This window comes from Melopsittacus undulatus, chromosome 2 (assembly GCF_012275295.1).
Source record: "Melopsittacus undulatus isolate bMelUnd1 chromosome 2, bMelUnd1.mat.Z, whole genome shotgun sequence".
In the NCBI taxonomy this organism is placed as follows: Eukaryota; Metazoa; Chordata; class Aves; order Psittaciformes; family Psittaculidae; genus Melopsittacus; species Melopsittacus undulatus.
Genome location: NC_047528.1, coordinates 112,531,568 through 112,552,768, shown reverse-complemented (window position 1 = coordinate 112,552,768; position 21,201 = coordinate 112,531,568). Strand labels below are relative to the sequence as shown.

Genomic DNA, 21,201 nt, shown 5'->3' with positions numbered 1-21,201 from the left:
AGAATACAGGTGTTTTCAAGTCCAGAATTTGCTCAGGGCTGGTCCCATGGCAAAGACATTCAAGGGAGAGGCATCCACTGATAAGGTGCTATGCAGCAGGACAAAGACCTCCACAATCACTTCAGAACTTCCCAAGGTTTGTTGAAGCTCTGTCCTTTGAAGTTGTCAAAGGGAAATCACAGCTCCAGGAGGCACTGCTTCACAGACTGCACAAGGATGCAAAACCATCTCTGGTACAGCTCCTCATACTGAAATGACTTCTTTCAAGTAGACAGTAACAATACAATAAATAGGGCAAGGGAGGGAAAGCCTGGCCCTCCATCTTTTCTTACCACACACTTCTCTTCCCAGTGGAACACAAAGGCTGGAATCACAGCAACCTGTTTGCCTTGATTCTCCTCTTTGCCATTGAAGAGTGGTTCTCCATTGCCAGGATAGTCAAATGTCATTATTCTTATTCTACAGGCTCAGCAGCTGGATTGCAGAGGTGACACTGCAGCGTGAAGCATTGCAGAAGCTCATGTGCAGAGCAGAGTCTGATCTATCAATGGATTATACTAGATCAGGGCTCTTGCTCAACTCGTTTGTGTTGTTACACTGCTGGTAAGGAGTGATGGTGTGACACCTGATAACTTTGACCCACCTCTACAAAGTGCTCCAAGTGCTCTGACACAGGACAAGGTACAACTGATTAGCAACCACTTTTTCAAGCAGAAAGGCTAGAGGGCAATAAAGCCCTAACAGGAGTGACATGGCTCTGAGGTTATGTGCAGTCTTAGAAGTAGGAAATTACACCAGAGCTGCCATTTCTGTGATACTAGGGCTAGTTACTTGCTCTTGCTGGGTACTATGTAACAGGGCTAACTGCAAAATAAGAAGAATCACATGAAGGAGTGCAGGACATGACACGACTATAAGGACAATATGGCCATGGCCACCTTCCATTAGGCCTGGCTCCTTCCCATGATGCGTTCATCCAGCACAACCTGCTGTTTCCAGCAGTGGCCAGGGACTGGAGCTTTGCTGGAAGACAAGGTGCCCACAGCAAGTCTCACTAGTTCCAGGAGACCCGAACTTGTGTCAGGGGAGTTTCTCCTCCTGCACAAATCCTGAGCCATTCATGGTATCTGCCTGCCCCCAGCATTTGTCACAGCACTCATAACTACTGCAGGGCACTGGCACTATTAGTAAAACACAGGAAAAATCCTCCCTATTTCAGGTGTAGGCTTCTGTAAAGTGCTAACCATGACAATACTTCCTACAAGCTGAATGTCAGCTCTATAACTAGTCTTTTTTGAAAGCATAATGCTCTGGAAGCCCTCTAGTTCTGACTGGTGGCAAGAGGCAATAAACTTGAGGCCATGGTAACAGCACATCATCACTGTAGTGTAATGCAAGTCAATTATAGCAAATTTTGCATCTAATACCTTTTTAAGTATTAAGTGAAGCTCTTGAAAGACTCCTCTGTTTTAAATATCAAGCCTTGGGGACTGATATTTACCGTACTGCTGTAAGTGACTAGGTATCATACTATTTTGAGTTAACTGGCTTGAAAATTGTCCTTGGGGAGGGAGTTCACATACATCTTAGCTGATATTAAAGATTCTTCAGTGAAAGCTGGTAAAGGCAAAGCTCTACTCACAAGCAAAGAACTAGATGATCTTGAGGTCCTTTCCAATCCTAACTATTCTATGATTCTATGATCCTTGGCTCTGGTGAAACAAGCATGGGACCTCACACCTCTCCTTGTTCATTAATTTTTTTTGGTCAAATATAGAAGCAGAGAAATCATCTGGAAGGCAAGGAAAAGGTTTATTTTTTTTATACTGAGGAAAAGATTCCACCCAATAGCCTGAACCTACAGAAACTGTCTCCTTACTGAGCTTTGTATCCAGTTCCCATAGATTCCTGAGCACAAACCAGAGTCAATAGAATATCAAATATGATATCAGTGACAAGAAAAGCCTAGATCCCAAAACATGACCTTGATATCTGGAGCCCTTTCCAAAGACCTTTCCTTCCACAGCCACAGAAAGAAGATCTATCATATATCACTTTCTGAAACTACCAGTTTATTATTTAAGACCCCTTGAATAAAACCAGCTGGACCCTATGAAGTCCAGCACAGCTGTATCAGGATATATCAGTATATACATCAGTATATCCTGATACAGAACCCTATGGACTTCATAAGGCTGCACCAGACAGTTTACATTTATTTGACCAGGATGAAGCTTAATTCCTGGGAATAAAAGATATCTGTTACATTTACACTGTCATCATAGAATCACAGAATGGTTAGGGTTGGAAAGAACCTTAAGATCATCCAGTTCCACCCCTCTGCCATGTGCAGGGACAGTTCACACTAGACCATGCCACCTAAGGCTCTCTCCAACCAACACACTCTATGCACACTTACCCCTTGAAGCCATCAGAAACAGGGCCTTCCCAAGCATCTGCCTTCCAGTAGAAGCACACCAGTTTTCCTGGAAGGAAAGGCAGTTTACCTTCCTGAAGAGCAGAGAGAGGTGTTACAGCAAATCCATTAAATTAAACCATATACAGCAACTTGTAGATACAAAAATGCCTTGAGCCTTTATAAAGGTCTGTACAAGAAACCTAGTCTGCTCATTAAACTGCTACTTTGCATTCCTAAAAGACACCTTGATTTTCACCTCCAGCCACTATTTAATACATGGAAACACTAGAGCCCAGGACATGCTTCAGCCTACTGGAAATGTTAATTCCAATCTAATATCAATATAATAAACATTTCTCAACAAGATGTCTTCTGGCTTCCCTGCACTTTAGCGAGGGCAGATCTCAACTGCAGGTCACTGTGGCTACTACATTGCAATCCTTATTATGGAGCACAATATGACAGAAACCTCCCACAGAACAAGGCAAGGAGGAGTTCTCAAGACGTTTGCTTGTACCTGGACTCCAGTGCTGTGTGTTGTTAATGACACTGTGCCACTGACGCCTCCTCTTCCCAAGGTGCATACTCAAAATATACTCCTCTTCCCTCAGCTGCAGTCACTGTCCCTGGAAGTGTTCACACACTGTGCAGACGAGTCCCTCAGTGCCATGGGCTGGTGGTGGCCTTGGCAGTGCTGGGAAACGATTGGACTGGATGAGCTTAAAGGTCTTTTCCAAGCTGGCTGATCCTACATCTGTGATTCACACTCAACCTCAAGGCCCTCGGAGGCCACTGAACATTGCTCTGTAGATGGTGTCCTGAAGCACAGAGCTGTCTGACGCTAGAGAGACAACAGCAGTGCCGAGGGAGCCGAGCACCCACCTGACCACCAAGCCGAAGCCTGCCTGAAGCCGCCGAGGAAGCCCTGCACCTTGAGGGGGCAGCACCATTCCCTGCAGCAGCTGTGGCTCATTGGAGCCCCTTGTATTCACACCCCCATTAATTACAGGCCTGGGAGCTGCTCCCACAGCTGCTGTCCCCTCCCCTCAGCTCCGGGCGGGCATAAGGCGGAGCCAGGGCCGACACCGCCTCTGTGCGGCCGCAGGGGTTGGCGGAAGGGCGGTCATGGCGCTGCTACTGTTCTTGCTTGTGGCGGTGCTGCCGGCGGCCGCCGTGTACCTGTGCTGCGTGCGGCGGCACACGGGCAGCGCGGCCGCCGCCGTGCACCGCCGGGAGCCGGGCCGGGCCGAGGAGCGGGGCCGCAGCCCCCCGCGGAGCTCCGTGAGCGCCGGGGAAGGAGGGAGGGGGGGAACGGGCGGCGGGGAGCAGGGCCCGGAGCTCACTTCTCGCCTCCTTTCCACAGTGGGCCCCGCGGCTGTGCGGTGCCAGCCTGCGCCTCTTCGTCCATGTGGCTAACACGGTGAGTACGGGCCAGGGGCCGGGGGGCGAGGCCGTGAAACCCGGGGGTGCTCGGGTGGAACAGGAAGGGGCCGAGGCCGCCGGGGTTGCGGAGGGAGCGGGGCTCGATGGGGAAGTAAAACCCGCGTTTGGTGAGGGAGGTTGGGGCCCCCTGTGTGCTTTGGGGTTTGCCCTGTCCCCGGAGTGGGATGCGGTGGGAAGAGGCACCCTCAGCGTGAGGGTGTCATGGACGTGCTCGGGCATTGAGAGCCCAAATCCAACATCGTCATGCAGCCGCCACCAGTGTTCCTAGGACCTGAAAGGATTCAGGTGCTTCAGCCCTTGGAGTGGGGTTTTCAGGCAGGTGCTGAAGGCAGCTGTGCCCATTGCTCCCCCCTCGGATGGGATTTGGTGCTGAAGGCAGCTGTACCCATTGCTTCCCTTCGGGTGGGATTTGGTGCTGAAGGCAGCTGTACCCATTGCTTCCCTTCGGGTGGGATTTGGTGCTGAAGGCAGCTGTGTCCATTGCTTCCCCTCGAGTGGGATTTGGTGCTGAAGGCAGCTGTGCCCATTGCTTCCCTTCGGGTGTGATTTGGTGCTGAAGGCAGCTGTGCCCATTGCTTCCCTTTGGGTGGGATTTGGTGCTGAAGGCAGCTGTGCCCATTGCTTCCCTTTGGGTGGGATTTGGTGCTGAAGGCAGCTGTGCCCGTTGCTTCCCTTCGGGTGGGATTTGGTGCTGAAGGCAGCTGTGCCCATTGCTTCCCTTCGGGTGGGATTTGATGCTGAAGGCAGCTGTGCCCATTGCTCCCCTCAGGGGGGATTTGTGAGCCTGTGGGTAGATGCCTTCTGTGGCTGGTGCTGAGGTGTGACCGCTGTATGGCAGGGTGCTGGAGGGGGGAAGCCTGCATCCGCTTGGTAGTGAGCCTGTAGCAGCATAATCTGCCTGAAGGCAGGTGGATTTTGTTGCTGCTGCTTGGCCTTTCCTCCTGAGCTGGTGTCGGTGTTAGTGTGACCTGTTTACAGACCTTGGCAGCTGGTTGGGTCTGGAGTAAATGCTAGTCATGGTCTGTGTTTATTCATAAGAATACCTTGAAAGTGGCTTTCCCCCAGGATATAACAACCAGAACACCTTTTTAATCCTTTGCTTTGTGGCCGCTTCTGTTGCTTGTTTCCTTTCCTGACATCCCCTTTGGAGAGGAGACATTTGTTTCTCAATGTCCTCCAGGATTGTGCTGTATTAGATTAGATACAGATTAGAAAAGAGACTGTAATTCTGTAAGGTGTGAGGCAACATGCCTTCTCATGGATCTAGAGGTGTGAGCCTTGCTTCAGACTTGTACTGTATTTGTCCATCCCTTAAAATGTTTTGGAAGTCCATTGCTGAGCTGTTAAGACAGGTTAGAATAAGGCTTCTTTATTTGGAACTGACGGTATTGCTACACTGGGAACCAAGTTATCCAAAGTGTTTTCCCTGTCTGCTGCTATGGAGTCTCTACATTTCCCATGCTTTTCCAAGCTGGTTCAGTTTGCTGCAGGAGGTAGTTGAGTGACAGGGAAGATCTTAACAGTGGGTTGATGAAGATGATGATAATAATGTTCTGTCTTATTCAATGTTTACATTATATGTGGAACATGAAGATGGTAATGGAAAGGAGCTATGTATATGCCACTTAACACTGTTGCAGGCTGCAGCTGCAGGCTGAGTAAGGGAAAGACAAAGGCAGGAGAGCAAGAAGAATGCACTCTTTGTAATTATATAAATATGAGAGGGAAAGCATTTTGGGCCTATTCTGTGGCCTGAAACACAAGTATTTGTGCTGTCTTTTTACCACATAGTGTTGCATGTTCTCTAGGGTGCTCCAAGACTGCAGCTATTGCACATTCTTTGTCTAGTGAGGAAGGTGTTAAGGTTTGGGTTATTGCAAACTGATTTTTTTGCTTACTTTCTTCTAGGCTTTTGGACAGATCTGCTTACTGCCACTTATACTAAGGTAAGAGTGGGGAGGTTCTTCCCTTCCAAGCTTCTTTTTCTTGCATTGCACACCACTTATGGGTTATCTGAAAAGACCTTTTCTAAGAGGGAAGCTGCAGAAATTGATTGGAGAGTGAGCAAGGTTATTTCATAGATTGTTTTTTACTATAGTTTTTGGTCAGAAGCTGTGCTTTCAAGTGTATGTTGTGCTAAGAGCCACTCAGGTAAGAGGCATCAAGAGCCTCTTACTTGGCTCGCGTAGTTTGCCTGTCATTTAATGGGTCATCTGAGGAATGTATTGCAGATGATTGGTACCCCTGAATTTTAACGTGGAACATGGGCTTTTTGAGTCACTCAGACACCTGTTACAGAGCAGGTCATTCCTTGACATAGAATCCTAGAATACCAGGTTGGAAGGACCTTAGGGATCACCTGGTCCAAGTTTTCTAGGCAAAGCATGACCTGGACAAGATGTCCCAGCTGAGTCTTAAAAGTGTCCAAAGTTGAGTATCCCACCACTTCCCTGGGGAGATTATCTCAATGGCTCAATTATCCCAATTTTCCCAATGGCTCTCATTTGGAAATATTTTCCTCTGGTGTCCTACTGGAATTTCCCAAGGGGTAACTTGTACCCATTACCTCTTGTCTTTCCATGTGACTTTCTGTAAAAATTAAGTCCCCATCTCCTTTGTAGCCATCTTTTAAATACTGGAACGTGGTGATAAGGTCACCCCTAAACTCCCAGTTCTCTCAGCCTTTCCTCATGTGGCTTTCCAGTCCTCTGAGGATCTCTGGGACCTTCTCTGGACCTTCTCCAGCCTGTTCACATCTTTTTTGTATAGTGGGGACCAAAGCTGAACACAGTATTCCATGTATGGCCTGACAAGCACAGAGCAGAGTGGGATAATGGCTTCTTTATGCCTGCTGGTGGTGCCCTTGTTGATGTAACCCAGCATCCTGTTGGCTTTCTTTGCCACACTGCTCACTCCTATTGAGCTTATGTCCTCCAGGACCCCCAGGTACCTTTCCACAGAGCTGATCCCCACATGTGCAGATGCCAGCCTGTGCTGTGCTCTTGGGTTGTGCTTACCCAGGTACAAGACCTTGCAGTTGTCCTTGTTGAACTCCATAAGGTTCTTGTGATCCCACTCTTCCAGCATATCTAGGTCTACCTACAGGGTGGCTCTCCCTTCCAGAGTGTCCACTTTCCCACTCAGTTTGGTATCATCAGTCAATTTAGTCAGGGTGCACTTGATCCCATATTCCAGGTCGTTTAGGAAGATATTGAACAGAATTAGGCCCAGTGCTGATTCCTGGGGGACCCCACTGGTGACAGGTTCCCAGTTTGAAAAGGAGCTATTTACCACCACCCTCTGGGTGCAGCCTGCCAGCCAGTTCCTCATCCCTTACACAGACCACTTGTCTAGACTGTGACAAACTGTATAGAAGCCTTGGAAGAGAAATCCAGGTAGATAGTACTCACTACTCAGCCTTTATCAACCAACAGACAGGGTCTTTACATGTTCCAAGCACTGGCCTTGTACTGCACTCCCTATTGTATTTGTTTGCAAATGAACTATGTTGAAGCAGGTAATGAAAAAGTCTGAGGAGGTGCTGTTTTTAACAGGATTAGTGCTTGAATGTATGGCTTTTATTCCTTTCTCCTTTGCTTTTCCTCTCCAATCCTGTCTATTGGTCTGTGGGTGATGCATCTGGTGAAAGCAAATTGAAAACTTTCACCATTTCTTTCCCAGCTGGAGTTGATGGAGGCTGCTGGCTTTATGTCAAGTGGTAGGAGGTTTTATTAAGCAAGCAAAACAAATGTGGTGCTGCCTTTGGGAAAGAAAGGTGCAAGACATTATCTGTTGCAACTCCCTGCTGGGAGAGCAGACTGCTAAGACACAATGTTCCTGGGTAAGGTTCCCTTTTAACAGGCTGGGAAATGACACATGGGAGAGCTTGCAGACTATCAGTAACTCTTTTCCAGGCTGGAAAACTTCTTGCTCATGCGTTCACTTGACATCCATGAAGATCCCACGTTTATCCCAGAGGTTGCTGCAGACATCACAGAAGATAAGTCTGAGGCTAAAAGCACTGCAGATATTATCAAGCAGCTGCTAGATGCAAGGTCAGTGTGTGATGTGTGAAAGTAGAGTGGGAGAACATACGTGTTGGCACTGGTTAAGTGGGAAGCTGTTGTTGGCAGTAATCTGGATTCAAATCTTCTTACACGCCCAGCTACTTTACAGAGCAGATAGTGCTGTCAGTCTGCTATCAGCTCTATAGACTGCTGTCATTCAATTTTCATTGTGTAACTTACACATCACTGGTTCTTACAAGAAATGTGAAGTTTCTACAAGCTTCAGGGAGTCTCCTTATTGGGGAGAGACTGAATCCTGCCTTTGCCAGGGCTCTGGTTGCACTGTCAGAGCAGATATACTTAGTGGCTGGCTTTACATGAATTTGCAGGTGTGCTGTTTGTTGCCTGCAAGGAATCCCAAAGAGAGCGCAGGGTTTGCTTGAAAGAGAGAAGGAACAAGAAAGAAAACAATCCACATAAGGTTTGTTTTCATGTTAGGTTGCTTGGGTAAAAGCTTGTTCAGCTTCTTGATTGCAGCCTGAGCTTGAATGAATCCCACTAGATTTCAGCCATCACTCAGGCTTGCATGTCTTGCTAAGGTCTGATGGTGACCTTAGCTGGGTTGCTACAAGTGCTCTCTCCATGTGGGTTTGGTTCTTAGCTGTGGGTCTGTTCAGTAGTTATTGAAAATGAGCTCCACTTCAGCAGGAGCTCAGAGGGTGGGTTTTCTGTATGGATCTCAGCTTTTAGCAGGAGTAATCTTGCTCCCTACTTGGTTCTTAAGCTAGAGCAAGGAAAAGCTTTCAGCCCCTTTGCCTTAGAGAGAGGGATGTGTTTCCTACAGGCTTTAGTTAGGGTGAGTGCAGCCTTCTGGTTCTTATGTCCTCAGCTCCACCAGTGATATATTGAGTATTACAGGGAGTCTTACCTCTTCCCTGCATAGCACATTATGGTGTTGTACACTGTCCTGTTCCAGGACATGGCTTCTGATCTGTATGATGACATGGAGCCATCACAGGAGTAGTAATTGCAGCTAGTTCTTATGTTTATCCTGTTGTGGTGAGAAATGGTCTATTTTTTATGTGCTAGAGCCATCAACTTTGCTTTTAGGCAGTTTGCTGATGTGTATTTTTTGTGTGCTGCACAGTGCTTTTTCTTCTTCCCACACCACATACTTTATGTCCTGCTGGTTATCTTGGGATCTGCCTAGTGACGGAGATCCTGGAAGCAGGTTTACCACTATATCCTAGCCATTCTGCAGTGTTGCAGTGGTGAGTAGCAGATGTAAACCTCAGATATCAAACAGTTTAATGACAGCTGTATTGCAGCAGAAGTATGAAGCAACCAGAACATGTTAGCAAGACTGATGCCTTAGTTGTGTGGCACCCTAGTGTACCTAGTGTCTGGCATGAGTGCAAGGAGGCTAGCAGAATGTGAGCTGAAATACATGGGCTAGTGGTCCAAAAGGTGGCCAGCAGATCAGTGAGTGATGCCCAGACCTGCATTGGACTGATGTTGAAGTCTACAGGTCTAAACAGAGGTGGATTTTGTGGGTCACAGTTGCCTGTTTAATCCTTTCTTTGCAGATCCGATTCTCCTAGCAATGGGTTTAGCTTCAGTGGGATCAAAGACTACCTGGAGTGCTACCGGTAAGTGAAATCATGGTCTGGAAACAACTTGTCTTGCATGTTCCCCTGCTGTGGGCTGCTCATGTTCCATGAGCTCTCAGGCATCTCTTTGTTAGCATTGTCCTTGGAGTACCAGTGTTTAGCATCACCCTTTGCAGTCCTTTCCCAATAACAGAAGAAAAGCCAGCTGGGAGAGCTGGCACAACTTTTACAAGTCCTGCAAGGATACTTAAATGCTGTTTTTCTTGGACAACTGTTACTCTGCTTTGGGGGAGTTTTCTACATACTTTGTTTGCCCAAACACATCAGTGAGGAGGAGAGGCTGGATAGTGTGAATTCCACATATTGTGGGGCTCTGAAGAATCTCTTGGTTCCCCAGCTGCTTGTTTTACTCAATAAATGTGTCCAGCTTGGAAAGAGCTGGAAGCACATCTCTGACTCTGCGGTTCTGTGAGCTGTTGACTGTACAATAACCCCTGGTTACCTCTGGGACATGTGCCAGGAGTGGGGTGCTCAGATAAATCCTCTTGGAGCCTGTTCTGCAAGGGCCACCTTTGCCAGCAGGATGCAGCTGTGGAGCGAAGGCCTGACACTGAGTCTGGTGTTAGAGGCTCATCTTGACTGTGAGGCTTTCATGTTGGCCAGAGAGCAGGGAGTCTCCTGTCTTGATGGTGTTAGCCCCATGACAGACAAACCCAGTGTTTGGGTGTGTTGTGGGGGTCTGGTAACATGGTCCCACCTTCTGTCCTGCAGGAGTGGGCGGCTGACGCCATCCCAGGTAGCAAGGAACATCATTGGTGTGCTGGAGGACTGCGACAAATGCACACCCCCACTCAGAGCCATAGTGCAATGGGACCCGGAGCAAATAATGCTGGTAACGTCTGCCTCTGGTAGGAAAGGGGCCTCTGCCACCCCATCAGAAGTGACAGAGGCTCTTTGCTTATAGATTGCACAGGAGGATACATACATCTTTCCTCCCTCCTTGTGCAGAGGGCAACCAACAAGTCTCCTTTGCTTCCTGCAAAGGGAGGTAGCATTAAAGCAATCCGTTTCTTGCTGGACAGCTACATTTAAAATGGGACTTGTGTGTGGCATCTGTTAGCATAGATGCTTCCAAATAATAATTTCCCATCAGCATATGGTGGAAGAAAGAAATTTTCATGGTTTGGCTTAGTAGCAGCCAGAGAGAGACATTTTTGGTATCAATTCCAGTACTGGTGATGACCTTCAGCTCAACTAAATACATACATTCATAAAAACCACACACTTTTTCTCTGCAGATGGCTGAGGCCTCCACTGTTCGCTACAGGAATAAATGTACCCTGTCTTACCTGGATGGCATCCCAGTGTGTCTGAAAGAAGAGTTCAAAGTGGTGAGTTGCTTTGTCCAGCTCTCAGTTCATGCTGCAGGAACTCAACCTGGACAAGGTTTTAAGGCCAGCTCCTCAGCAGAAGCCTGAGAATATGTTTGTAATAAGGGGTAGCATGTGGGTTTGCAGTGAGTAGGATTAACAAGTTTTGTCAAGTGAAGACAGATCTTGGGTACAGCAGACGTTTCCTGCTTTGTTCTGATCTCTTTAATCCACAGGGAGTAGAGGGTGGGAACAGCCTCTCTTACGATGAAGTGAGAATGTATAAAGGCATCTGTAGCAGTGGGTGTAACTATCGGTACTTCTCCAGCACTGACACTGCTCCACTGGCAAAGCATCCCTCTCTCCTTAGGGATAACTCAAAGGATGTGTCAGAAGTATGGAAGTTACTTTGAAAATCACCACTCACAACGAGTGATGGCAGTGCTGTCAAGCTGTTGTAGGCTCTGCACAGACCTACCCATAGAGTGGCAGTCCTGTTTGTGTACAGATTGTTCCATTGCAGCCTCAAAGGGAATGGTACTTAGCATACCCTGGAAATGGGTTCATGTGGTATTTTGGCATTCATCTAAGCCTTGGGCCTTGCTTCTAAGCACTGCAGATCTTAAACTGCAGCTCTGTCCATAGAAGAATGGGAAATAGAGTTCCTGCGTGCTGTGGGGCCAGAGTGACTGCTCTGCAGCCCTGGGAGTAGCAGTTGCATTGCTGCAGGCAGACAGACTTCATGAACATCTACATGTTCCTGCTTTTCTGGATCATGGTATTAAAAGAACCTCTCTTCATGGGAGAAGGACCAAATACTAAAGGGTTAAGTGTCCCTCCTAACAGAAACAAACATAGGATAAGTTGATAAGTGAAGCTTCCTAGCTTTTTATTTACCTCTGTGGATTCTGATGCCTGAGATCTGTTGTGGGGTTGAAGTGTGCATGTGCTAGCCCACCTTGCCAGGGGGTTAGGATGAATAATATGTCTTCTTGTTGAGGTACCTTATCATCACCGAGCGGGAACAGTCTATCTTGGGACAGAACCTGAAACAGAAGATGCTACTGTGGCCAAGAAGCTGCGAGAGGCTGGAGCTATCATTATTGGGGTCTCAAACATGCACGAACTAGGGACTGGAACAACTGGGTGCAACCCTAATAGGTAAAAATCCCTTTCCCTTCTCTTTCCTCTGATTTAGAAAGACCTGAAAGTCTGTCCAGAGCTGGCAGGAAAGGGTACAAGTGTAGGGCAAGCATGTGAGAATAACAGAAGCACCATGCGCAGGGAGAACACTGTGCATTGTAGAATTGAAGGTCAGAGTAGCCATGAAAGCCTTGAAGACTCCTGAAACCAGAGGAAGGAGAGGATCCAGGTGCTGAGTAAGGAACTTGGTTTGCCAGGCCTTACAAGCCTGGACATGTGAATGCTCACAGGATGAGGGGTAGACAGAAGCAGGGACAGAAAACAAATAGTAGCCTAATGCTAAGTCACAGTAGTGACCCAGAACAGTGCGAACAGGTACAGTCATCTCAGGAGAACATAATGGGGTTTATTTCCTAGCTAAAAGAGGTTCACTGGAATTTGTTGTGAATTCCCCAGCAATAGCCAAGCTGAGAACTGCTGCTCCAGAGCAGTGGTCCTCACAGCCTTGATAAGCCATGTGTAGAGCAATGCTTCCTGCATGTGCAGCTGGATGGAACTGCTGCTCGCCCTCAGCTGTAACAACATGCCAGGGCATTTCCTTGCTATCTGAGGTTTGGCTGGGTACCCTGGCAGGTTTCTGATGTCCAGGGGCTTTGGTCAGACTGGAGACTTTGGGAACTGGGATGAATGGCAGAGTTGGGAGCCCTGACTTGCTTGTCTAAGAATTGCTGGCTAACAATTACTCCACTTCTTAGAGCTCTGTAGTGCCCTATGGCATGCAGTAACAGCACAGTGCTGTCACAGAAGGGTTGGAGTGGCATCCTTCCTCTTGCTTTGAGCCTCTTGACTAGGCTGCTTATGGTAACAAGAGATTTTACTCGGAGGGAGAAGTGTTTTTTTGCATCTTATTTTCTAGGGACATTGCACTATCTGAGATTAAATAGTATCTCTCTTTACTAAGAGATCAGAATCCCTGAGCTGTGTTGCTGGATCTTTTGCTACCCTGTAGTGCATCTGGTCCTTCCTAGGAAAAGGTTCAACCCTCTTTTGTCTGCTTCAGGTACCACAAGATCCCAAGGAATCCCTACAAGCTGAACCACTTCACAGGGGGGAGCTCCAGCGGGTCAGCAGCAGCTGTAGCAGCAGGTAGGTGGTTCTCAATGGAGTTCAGGTGTAGTGGGAGGAAGGTCCTGAGCTAAAGTACCTCAGGCATTTAGTTTCTCTGGAGGGTGGTTAGAAGCTAGAGGCAACTCCTGGCTGAACAGAAACCTGGGTGCTGTCTTGGCTACAGCTGCTGGTAGAATGGTCAAGGCAATGCAATGTCTTGCTGGTCACAGGCCAATGCATTTTTTATTTGTAGGTATCTGCCCAGTGGCTATTGGCACAGATGGAGGTGGCTCTGTGAGGATTCCTTCTTCATTCTGTGGTGTGGTGGGGCTGAAAGGTAGAGTACTTGAATCATGGAAGGGGTGTGTATTTTGTTTGTATTCTCAGTGCAGGCTATTGAAAAGGTGTTCCAAGAAATCTAACTTGCTTGAGTCAAATGCTGAACAAAACACAGTGTGCTTCTTTTCTTTCTACCTACTCGTCCCTCTTCAATCTTTCTTCTTTGCTGGGAGGTGTTCCCAACTATGTTGGGTATCTGTAGTGAGCTGGTGAAAAGCATCTCTACCAATGACGCTTTGCATCACACCTGTTGTATGGAGAAGCTGATGCTGTTTGGAGTTGTATCTGGTAAGTTAAACCTGGTAATAGGTGTGTGTGAAACCAGGATACAGCCATTCTTCTTACCTCAGTGTTACAAAGAGTAGCAATGCAGTTTTTGCAGTCAGAATTAATGTAATGTGCAGAGGACACAAGAAATGCACAGGGCAGCGTCTACAGCAAAGCAGGATTGTCATTTGGAAGAGATGCCAGCTTTTGGAAGTAGTTTAGCATTTCAGAGCATCTCTGCTGCTTCATCTGAGAGCAGATACTCAGCCATTACTCTGTTTTCACATCCTTCACGTGTGATCAACTTGATTAATCTTGATTCATCTGACAAAGATACTGATGATGATGGCAAAAGTGTAACTGGTCAGAAAGGTCACCCAAGTATGAAGCCTCACTGGTGGAGTGGGTGAGATCTCCCAGTGGGTGATAATCCTGCTGTGGGTGATAAATCTTTCCATCCTCCGTATAATAGATGCTGCTTCTGCATATCTAAATGCATGTATTTTGAAATGTCTCTTCACATATTTCCCCATAACTAAATAATTTCTTAGTGATGGAAACCAGTTTCACTCTTGCTGTTTGATGAGGCAGGTCATGGCCAGCAGAACAGGGTACTGAAAGATCAGTGACTGGGCTCTGAAATGACAGTAAAGTGGCTGGCATGGGTATGTTGCTTACTGGGTGTACCGGAGCCATGTGGATCATACCTCCCCAGTGACTGCTGACATCTGCCTAACTGCTCATTTCCTTGTCTGCAGGTACATTTGGTCGCATCAGTTGTCATGGCAGCTTGCCACTCTCCTACTCCACAGTCAGTGTAGGTAAGGGGACTTACGCTCTTGCCCTTCTGTGGTGCTCTGTGCCTACAAAAGACCTTGAGAGGAAGGCACTGTTTACCCCTTGTCATAGTTTTATCTCTCTTTTACAGGCCCTATGTGTTCCTCAGTGGTAGATGCAGCCATTGCTTACAGTATCCTTGCTGAGCCAGATCCACTCTATCCATATGGTACGTGAGAGCTTTCCCCCCCACCCTGAGCCCAGGTCCTCTGTCTTCCTAGAGGCATCCTAGATAAAAAGAGGAACTCTTTATTTATTCCCTGCAGGACTCAAACAGCCCAAAGCAACCCTATCTGGGATGTGTGCTCCTGACCTGAAAGGCTTAAAACTGGGAGTGGACTGGACATTTTTTAAGGTGTCTGTTCTCTCTCTTTCTGCTGCTTTGCAAAATGAGGTTTAAAAGGAATTCAGTTCATTCACTGTTCTCTTGTCTGTTATCACTGAAGTAATGAGAGTATCCATTTGGTGATGGTGCTGTAGCTGCTGAGTAGTATCTCACCCTTCCCATGTAGAAAGTGGGTTTGCACGCTAGTACAGCTTGTCAGTTGTAATGCACCCTCACAAATGTGCTCAACATTTCTTCCCTGGAGAGAAAACAAGGACTCTTTCTGGCAGTGCTTCAGTGCAGAGAACTATCCCTGCCTCTGGAAAAGAGGACTTTTCCTTCTCCTTAGGGGTATGACCTGAAAGCAGTTCTCTTGGAGCATGTGGCCTAAGGCAGTCACAGGGGGCTGTGCTTCACTACCAGTAGAGACAGGAACAAGGAGGGCTCCATGAGCCCCAGTGTGCTCCCCAAGGAGAGGAGGACACTTACTGCAGTTTACTTAGTTCTTTCCTCTTACTCTTTAGGAATGTGATGAAGAAGTCCTGTCCATCTGTGAGAAAGGTAAAGAGGAAAAGTCTGTAAGTCTCTTACTCTGCCTGATGTCATGAGATCACTTGGTGCTTCTCTTGCATACATTACAAAGCTGTCGCCTGAAGTCCTTAAAGGCAGCTGTTGAGAGGTCTGGCTGGACAAACAGCAGGAGCTTTGTTACAGAGAAGCCCTCCTAACTGCTGAGGGGTAAAAAGCTCAGCAGTTGTGGGCTTGTCAGATTACAATGCAAGAATGCAGTCCAGTGTGTTAAGCCTCTGTATAAAGACAGAGCTGTGCTCAGGAATACTTACTCTGCAGGCTTTAATAGTAAGAGACTTTTAAGGGAGGCACTTGTTTCACAACACAAGTCAGTAGGAAAGACAGGGCTAGGGCTTTGTGATGTATCCAGTCCTCTGGTATGTCCTTAAAATGAGCTAAATGGTGCCTTTAGGGTGGCTTTGTCAGATTTCAAAGCAAAATTGACCCTGGATGAGTACTTGGGGGTGGGGAAGAAAGACTGTACAATGCCTGGTACAGTAGTTAGGCTCTTACATGTTGAAAGAGTTCACAATGTTCAGGCTTTGTTTGCCTGGATTTTCTTCAGCCTCCTTATTTCCACAGGCACTCATACTTCTAGATGTGTAGAATCTTCTGGAGAGATGCACCATGAGCCAGGAAAATAGGCAACTTTTGGTATTCATGAAGAAGTTGGGGCCAAAGAAAGGGACTTTTTACACTGCAAAAGATTCACTTTTCCCAAAGTCTTGGTGTTCAGCCTAGCTAAAATCCATCAGGACTCAGTGAGCATGTATTGATGATCTGGTCTCTTGAGTATCCTCTGGGTTCCTCTACATTAACGATTTAGAAGAGGCTTTGAATGGGAATCTCATGATGCTAAATGATCACTTCATGCTCATAGAATACAGGTTACATTAAGTGCTCAGGGAAGCGTAGTCAGTCCATCTTTACTCTGAGTTAACTGAGAGGCTAGAGGGAAGAGATGAACTTGGCTGAAGTACAGTGGGATAAGCTGGGAACCAGCCTACAAACCCTGCCCTGCTGGAAAACTGAGATCTAGTTAGGCTGAAGGCTTTCACTGATGAGAAACAGCACCAGCAGCCTGCATACCACATGATACACTGAAGACGCTTGCTATGGCCTAAGCGGTGGGGATTTGCAGTACTTCTATGAAGTTCTGTGAACTCAGAGATGCTCTCTGTGCTTTACCTGCTCTGTACACAGCTGTGGAGCACCTGCAGAGTCTGGGAGCCAGTGTGGTTGAAGTGTCTCTCCCAGAGATGGAGGAGGTGCGGGTAGCACATGTAATCTGCATTCTCAGTGAGATGAGGGACTTCCTGCAACCCGACTTCAATAAACACTTCCAGGAAATGGTAAGTAGCAGCAGTTTGGGGCAGGGGCTGAACAGGTAGCATGTCGGTGTCACTGAGGCCTCTATGACAAACCAGCTGCTGGATGACTACTGATACAAGCAGAGAACTCTTGGGCTGTCACATCCAGTTTCTTGCAAGCAGAGCCATGATCCAGGTTTTCTCTTTCAGAATTTGGACACCCGTGCTAACATGGCTTTGGCTTCCCAGTTCACAGCTCTGGATTATATTACGGTAAGGAACATGCTGTGATGAGGTACCTAGTGAAACTGTAAAAGTGGGGTAGAGGCTTGTTTTAGCCTCCCTGTACACATGGTAAGATAGCACCCGCTGTACTGCTCTGCATGCTGAATTATGAAGCACCACAGAGGATGTGATATCCTGCATCTTGATTCCAAACTGCAGGAATGAGGTCTTCTTTTGCAAAGGCATAGGCTTTGGTGGGCAGAGTCTGTCAACATCAGACCTATGAACCAAGAGGCCTGATCACACAGGTCTCTTTGCTTGCAGGCAAATCGACAGAGAACTCGGAGCATGAGATTCCTGCAGGACATCTTCACCACTGTGCACTGTATCCTTACACCAGGTATGGGCAGTCCTGGCCAAAGAGCTGGTCCCCAGCAGCTCTGTGGTGCATGTTAAGAGCAATCACTCCACTAACTTTCCCTCCCTATTTTAAAGTGTGACTTTTGTGCACATGCTTTGTTGTGCCTCAAGCCTTTAGAAGAAAATGCAGCCTGGTTGCAAAGGCTGCTATTTATTTCTGGCATATTTCTATATCCATGGTAGTGAGAAACTCCTTGGTACTTGCAGAGCCTGCACATTTACACAAGAGGGACTGGGCATTACTAATGTATGTAAATGTTACTGCTCTAAGTAGACTAACTGCTTCATTCATAAATCCCTGTGACTTGATTGCATTGAGGAGTGTGAGCTTGTATCACCAATGTGCATCAAACATGTGGCTTTAATGAACTGAGCTGTTTCTTGGAGGTTGTCCATTGCCTGACTCTCTCATTGCTCTTTAAGCACTGGATCAGGTTGCCCAGAGAGGCTGTGGGCTCTCCATTCCTGGGAATGTCCAAAAGGACATGGTTCTGAAGAACCTGCTCTAGCTGACACTGCTTGAGACAGAAGGTTAGACATGATGCCCACGTGAAGTCCCTTTCAATCTCAGTCACTTTGTGATTCCTCCACAGCTGTTCCTTCCACTGCCCCAAGAATCTATGAATCTGACCTCTTGACTGGGAGCAGCGATTCAGCCTTCACAGTGCAGTCCATGAGGTAAGAGTGCTGCTTGCACTATGGAAACAAGAGGTTGGGAACAGCTGGAGATCAGCTGCACAAACTGATGGAGCTGAGGCTGTAGCGAAGGAGAGAGATCCTACCTCCCAAAAAAGAAAGACTTTGCTGCTGTCCCAAGGCAGGAGTGCTGATGACAGTTTTTCCCTCAGGTTCATGCAGCTTGCGAACTTCACTGGCATTCCAGCCATTGTGGTTCCCATTGGATATTCTATGGCTGGGCTTCCCATTGGTTTCCAGGTGAGTATTTGCTCTTTGTGGATGCTGCTTCACAGAATCCCTGGCTGGCTTTGTCCTGAACCACTATGATCAGGTTCCTACTGTTCCACACTTCAGGATTTGGCAGGTACTGGTAATGAATGTTTTAGCTTGTGGAAGAAGAGATTTGCCTCAGAGTAACTCACTCCTGAATGGCAGAGGGACTCTTCAGGTACCTGGGAATTAGATTTCTCTCTCTACTTGCAGCAGTACTAATACTTGTCATTACTCTTTTTCTTATTTCTGTTACTTCTTTGGGCCCTTCTCTCTTGAAATGGGTCTCATGTAAATGAAAGCTCCATGTCTTCTAGTTAAAAGTTAGACAGCTGCCTTTATCCAGGTGCAATGATGCCATCCTTAACAGGGTGGTAGGGAAGAACACATGTCCTTTAGGTGCTCTTGGGGGGAAGGATGCATTTTTCAGGGCTTTCAAGAGTGTCTGTATGTGATGATGCTATTTTACAGCCATTCTCCCATCTTCTCCCAGATAATGGCAAAGTGGTGGGATGAAGCTGTTCTCCTGAGGATTGGCCTGAAGCTGGAGCAGTTCCGTTGCCAGACCAAAATACCATCTATTTACTATGACATCCTCGCATGGTGGCAGTGACCAAGAGTCTGGTTCTTCCCCATCTGACCTGACCAAGTATCAGAGTGGATTTGTTTTCAATGTTCACCTAAGTAAAGCTTAGCAGCAGAGCCAATTGAGGAGTGGGGAGGAACATTGAGCCCAGCAGGCACTGATGCTGAGCAGATGTAATTTCTACTCCCTCCTTGTTTTTGGATGATCCAGTATATACTGGGGAGACCAACTGTGCTAGCTAGTTCCTCACTGTTTATACCCACAGGGGAAGCTGCAGCTATATTCTGCAACTTCTTTCCATGTAGGTGTAAAAGATGGAAGACAGTTGGATCTACTGGAGTGCATGTGGGCAGTTTATGTACTGTGCATGGACAGATACAGTCTCTAGGCCTTAAACCATCTCACAGAACTACTGTACCATGATGTAACCAAGGTACTGTTCTGCAGGGGAGAGGCAGCAAGTAATTCCTAGCTCCCTTGGAATGAGAAAGATTTTTAGCATACCTGCTAAGGAGTGTGGGTTTTGGCCATTTAGTCTCTCAGAGCAAAAGAGAAAGCCTGTAGCTATGGAAGCATCACTGCTCTGCTGTCCCTTATGCTATGAACAGTGTAAAGTCAATCTAATTGCTGCACAAGGTATGGGTATGCTCACCTACCTTCAGCCTTACATGCAAGAGGCGTTAAAAGCAGAGCGTAAATCTCTATCAACTCTGACCCAAAGCCCTGGCTCAGGGTTCTGGCTTCCTATTGCACATCTCTATTTCCCAAACTAGGCCTTGGGAGAGCCTCTTTATTCTTAATGGTTGCTTAGGTATAAGCCTATCATTTAGGTGCTCAAATGGAAGAAGCTACGTGGTAATACTGTGTAAGGAGTGCTGAGCCTATGCCAAACAGGTGAAATCTCTATGAAATGTTACTGGGCTATTGCAAGAATTGCACTCAGTTTCAAGAGAGGTGTTGCACAAAGCCACATGCAGCAAAGAGCTTGCTCTAGGTAAGAAGCCAACCTTTTCTTACCCAAATGTGCTTCCCAAAGTAATCAAGGTAGAATTAAGACATGGATTAGAGATGAGGCTGTACTACAGGAAGCATGGCATGGCTCAAAGCCTGTGTCTCAGTGAAAGGCCCCAGACTCTAAACTCTGAAGCACCTATGGGCTGTCAGGAGCACTAGGCCACAGGAAAGACAAGACAAAGTGGAGGAGTAACCAAAGCTAAGTGTTTGTGTTCATTTTGGAATAGCTGGGGGTTAAAGCTTAGAGGTATCTCCTGGTGCCTACCTCAGCAGGTATCCTGGGCCTGTGACCAGGCTGCTGGAGAAGCTGTCCTGCAGATGGGAGCAGAGATCACTGTATTCTTACTTGCTTGGAAGGAAGGAAGGAACAGAAGGTAGTTGCAGTTTCTTCCAAACTGAGCACAGTTTCGGTTTATTCCCCATACACAGCCACTCTTTAGCCAGAGCTAGCACTTTACTAATGGTCACAGTTACATGAGGTGGTATCTGAAAGGAAGAACATGGCATTGCTGTCTCCTCTTTAAATACCTGAGTTACTACATCAACTCCTACCATCAGCTTGTCACCAGCATCCCCAGTTAAATTAATTCTATGGTTAATACTGTCTGTTGTCTTCAGTTCCTCTCCGTGATACTGCCACAAAGATTATTCACTAGGTTCTGTTATAGTTCAGCTTTGTGAAGAACAATTTTAAAGCAAAATATTTCCTTTCTTATTAATGGTAAGTTATTAAACAGTACCAGTCAATATACCTTAAGAGTGAAAGACTGTTGAAATCCATTGTATAGCAATAAGGGAATCGAAGTGTTTGACAAGAATAAATTACAGATGAAGCTATTCATTTGCTAATCCCTTCCTAAATTATATACTACCCTACAATTACAGCTTCAATATTTAGTTAATTACCTGGGTAAAGTGAGGGAGCTGAAGCTGCTGGGGAGAGAGATAGGAGCAAGAGTTCCTTTTAGATCATACTTGAATCCTGCTAACAGTGGAGAGAAAGAACCGAGAGCTTTTGTTAACTGACAGGAACCCAAGCCTGTTTTTCCACACACTGCTTCCTCCCTTTCCCTAAACTGGCATCACATCAGTGCACATTTCCACTGCAAGACTTCCCTGAGGTAAAAGATAAACTATACTCACCCTGGGGGAAGGCTCCTGTATTTACTTTCTGCTACTGGCTGTCTGCTTAGTCGTGTTCCATAGCAGACCCGTTAACCACAGTTCTATCCCCAGTATGCAATAGCAAAGCAGTTGTGTG

The 21,201-nt window shown here is 46.9% G+C and overlaps 1 protein-coding gene across 1 annotated transcript; it reads left to right on the top strand.

Annotated features, from left to right (window-relative positions):
• The first annotated feature begins 3,525 nt into the window (after positions 1 to 3,525).
• On the top strand, positions 3,526 to 20,777 carry LOC101869158 (fatty acid amide hydrolase-like). Its single transcript, XM_034072599.1, has 20 exons — positions 3,526 to 3,700; positions 3,783 to 3,839; positions 5,771 to 5,808; positions 7,777 to 7,917; positions 9,456 to 9,518; positions 10,251 to 10,371; positions 10,778 to 10,870; positions 11,850 to 12,010; positions 13,053 to 13,138; positions 13,353 to 13,436; positions 14,464 to 14,526; positions 14,634 to 14,711; positions 14,809 to 14,897; positions 15,392 to 15,428; positions 16,641 to 16,789; positions 16,958 to 17,020; positions 17,297 to 17,372; positions 17,986 to 18,070; positions 18,241 to 18,328; positions 18,834 to 20,777. The coding sequence occupies exons 1-20, from the start codon at positions 3,545 to 3,547 to the stop codon at positions 18,951 to 18,953; spliced, it is 1,848 nt and encodes a 615-aa protein (XP_033928490.1). The 5' UTR covers positions 3,526 to 3,544; the 3' UTR covers positions 18,954 to 20,777.
• Positions 20,778 to 21,201: the final 424 nt, after the last annotated feature.

Excerpts from the sequence above, each read along its gene's own strand:
- LOC101869158 (XM_034072599.1), top strand. The coding sequence starts at position 3,545 with ATGGCGCTGCTACTGTTCTTGCTTGTGGCGGTGCTGCCGGCGGCCGCC. Across the intron at positions 9,519-10,250 it reads GACTACCTGGAGTGCTACCG|GAGTGGGCGGCTGACGCCAT; the intron begins GTAAGTGAAATC and ends TCTGTCCTGCAG. Across the intron at positions 16,790-16,957 it reads ATAAACACTTCCAGGAAATG|AATTTGGACACCCGTGCTAA; the intron begins GTAAGTAGCAGC and ends TTTCTCTTTCAG.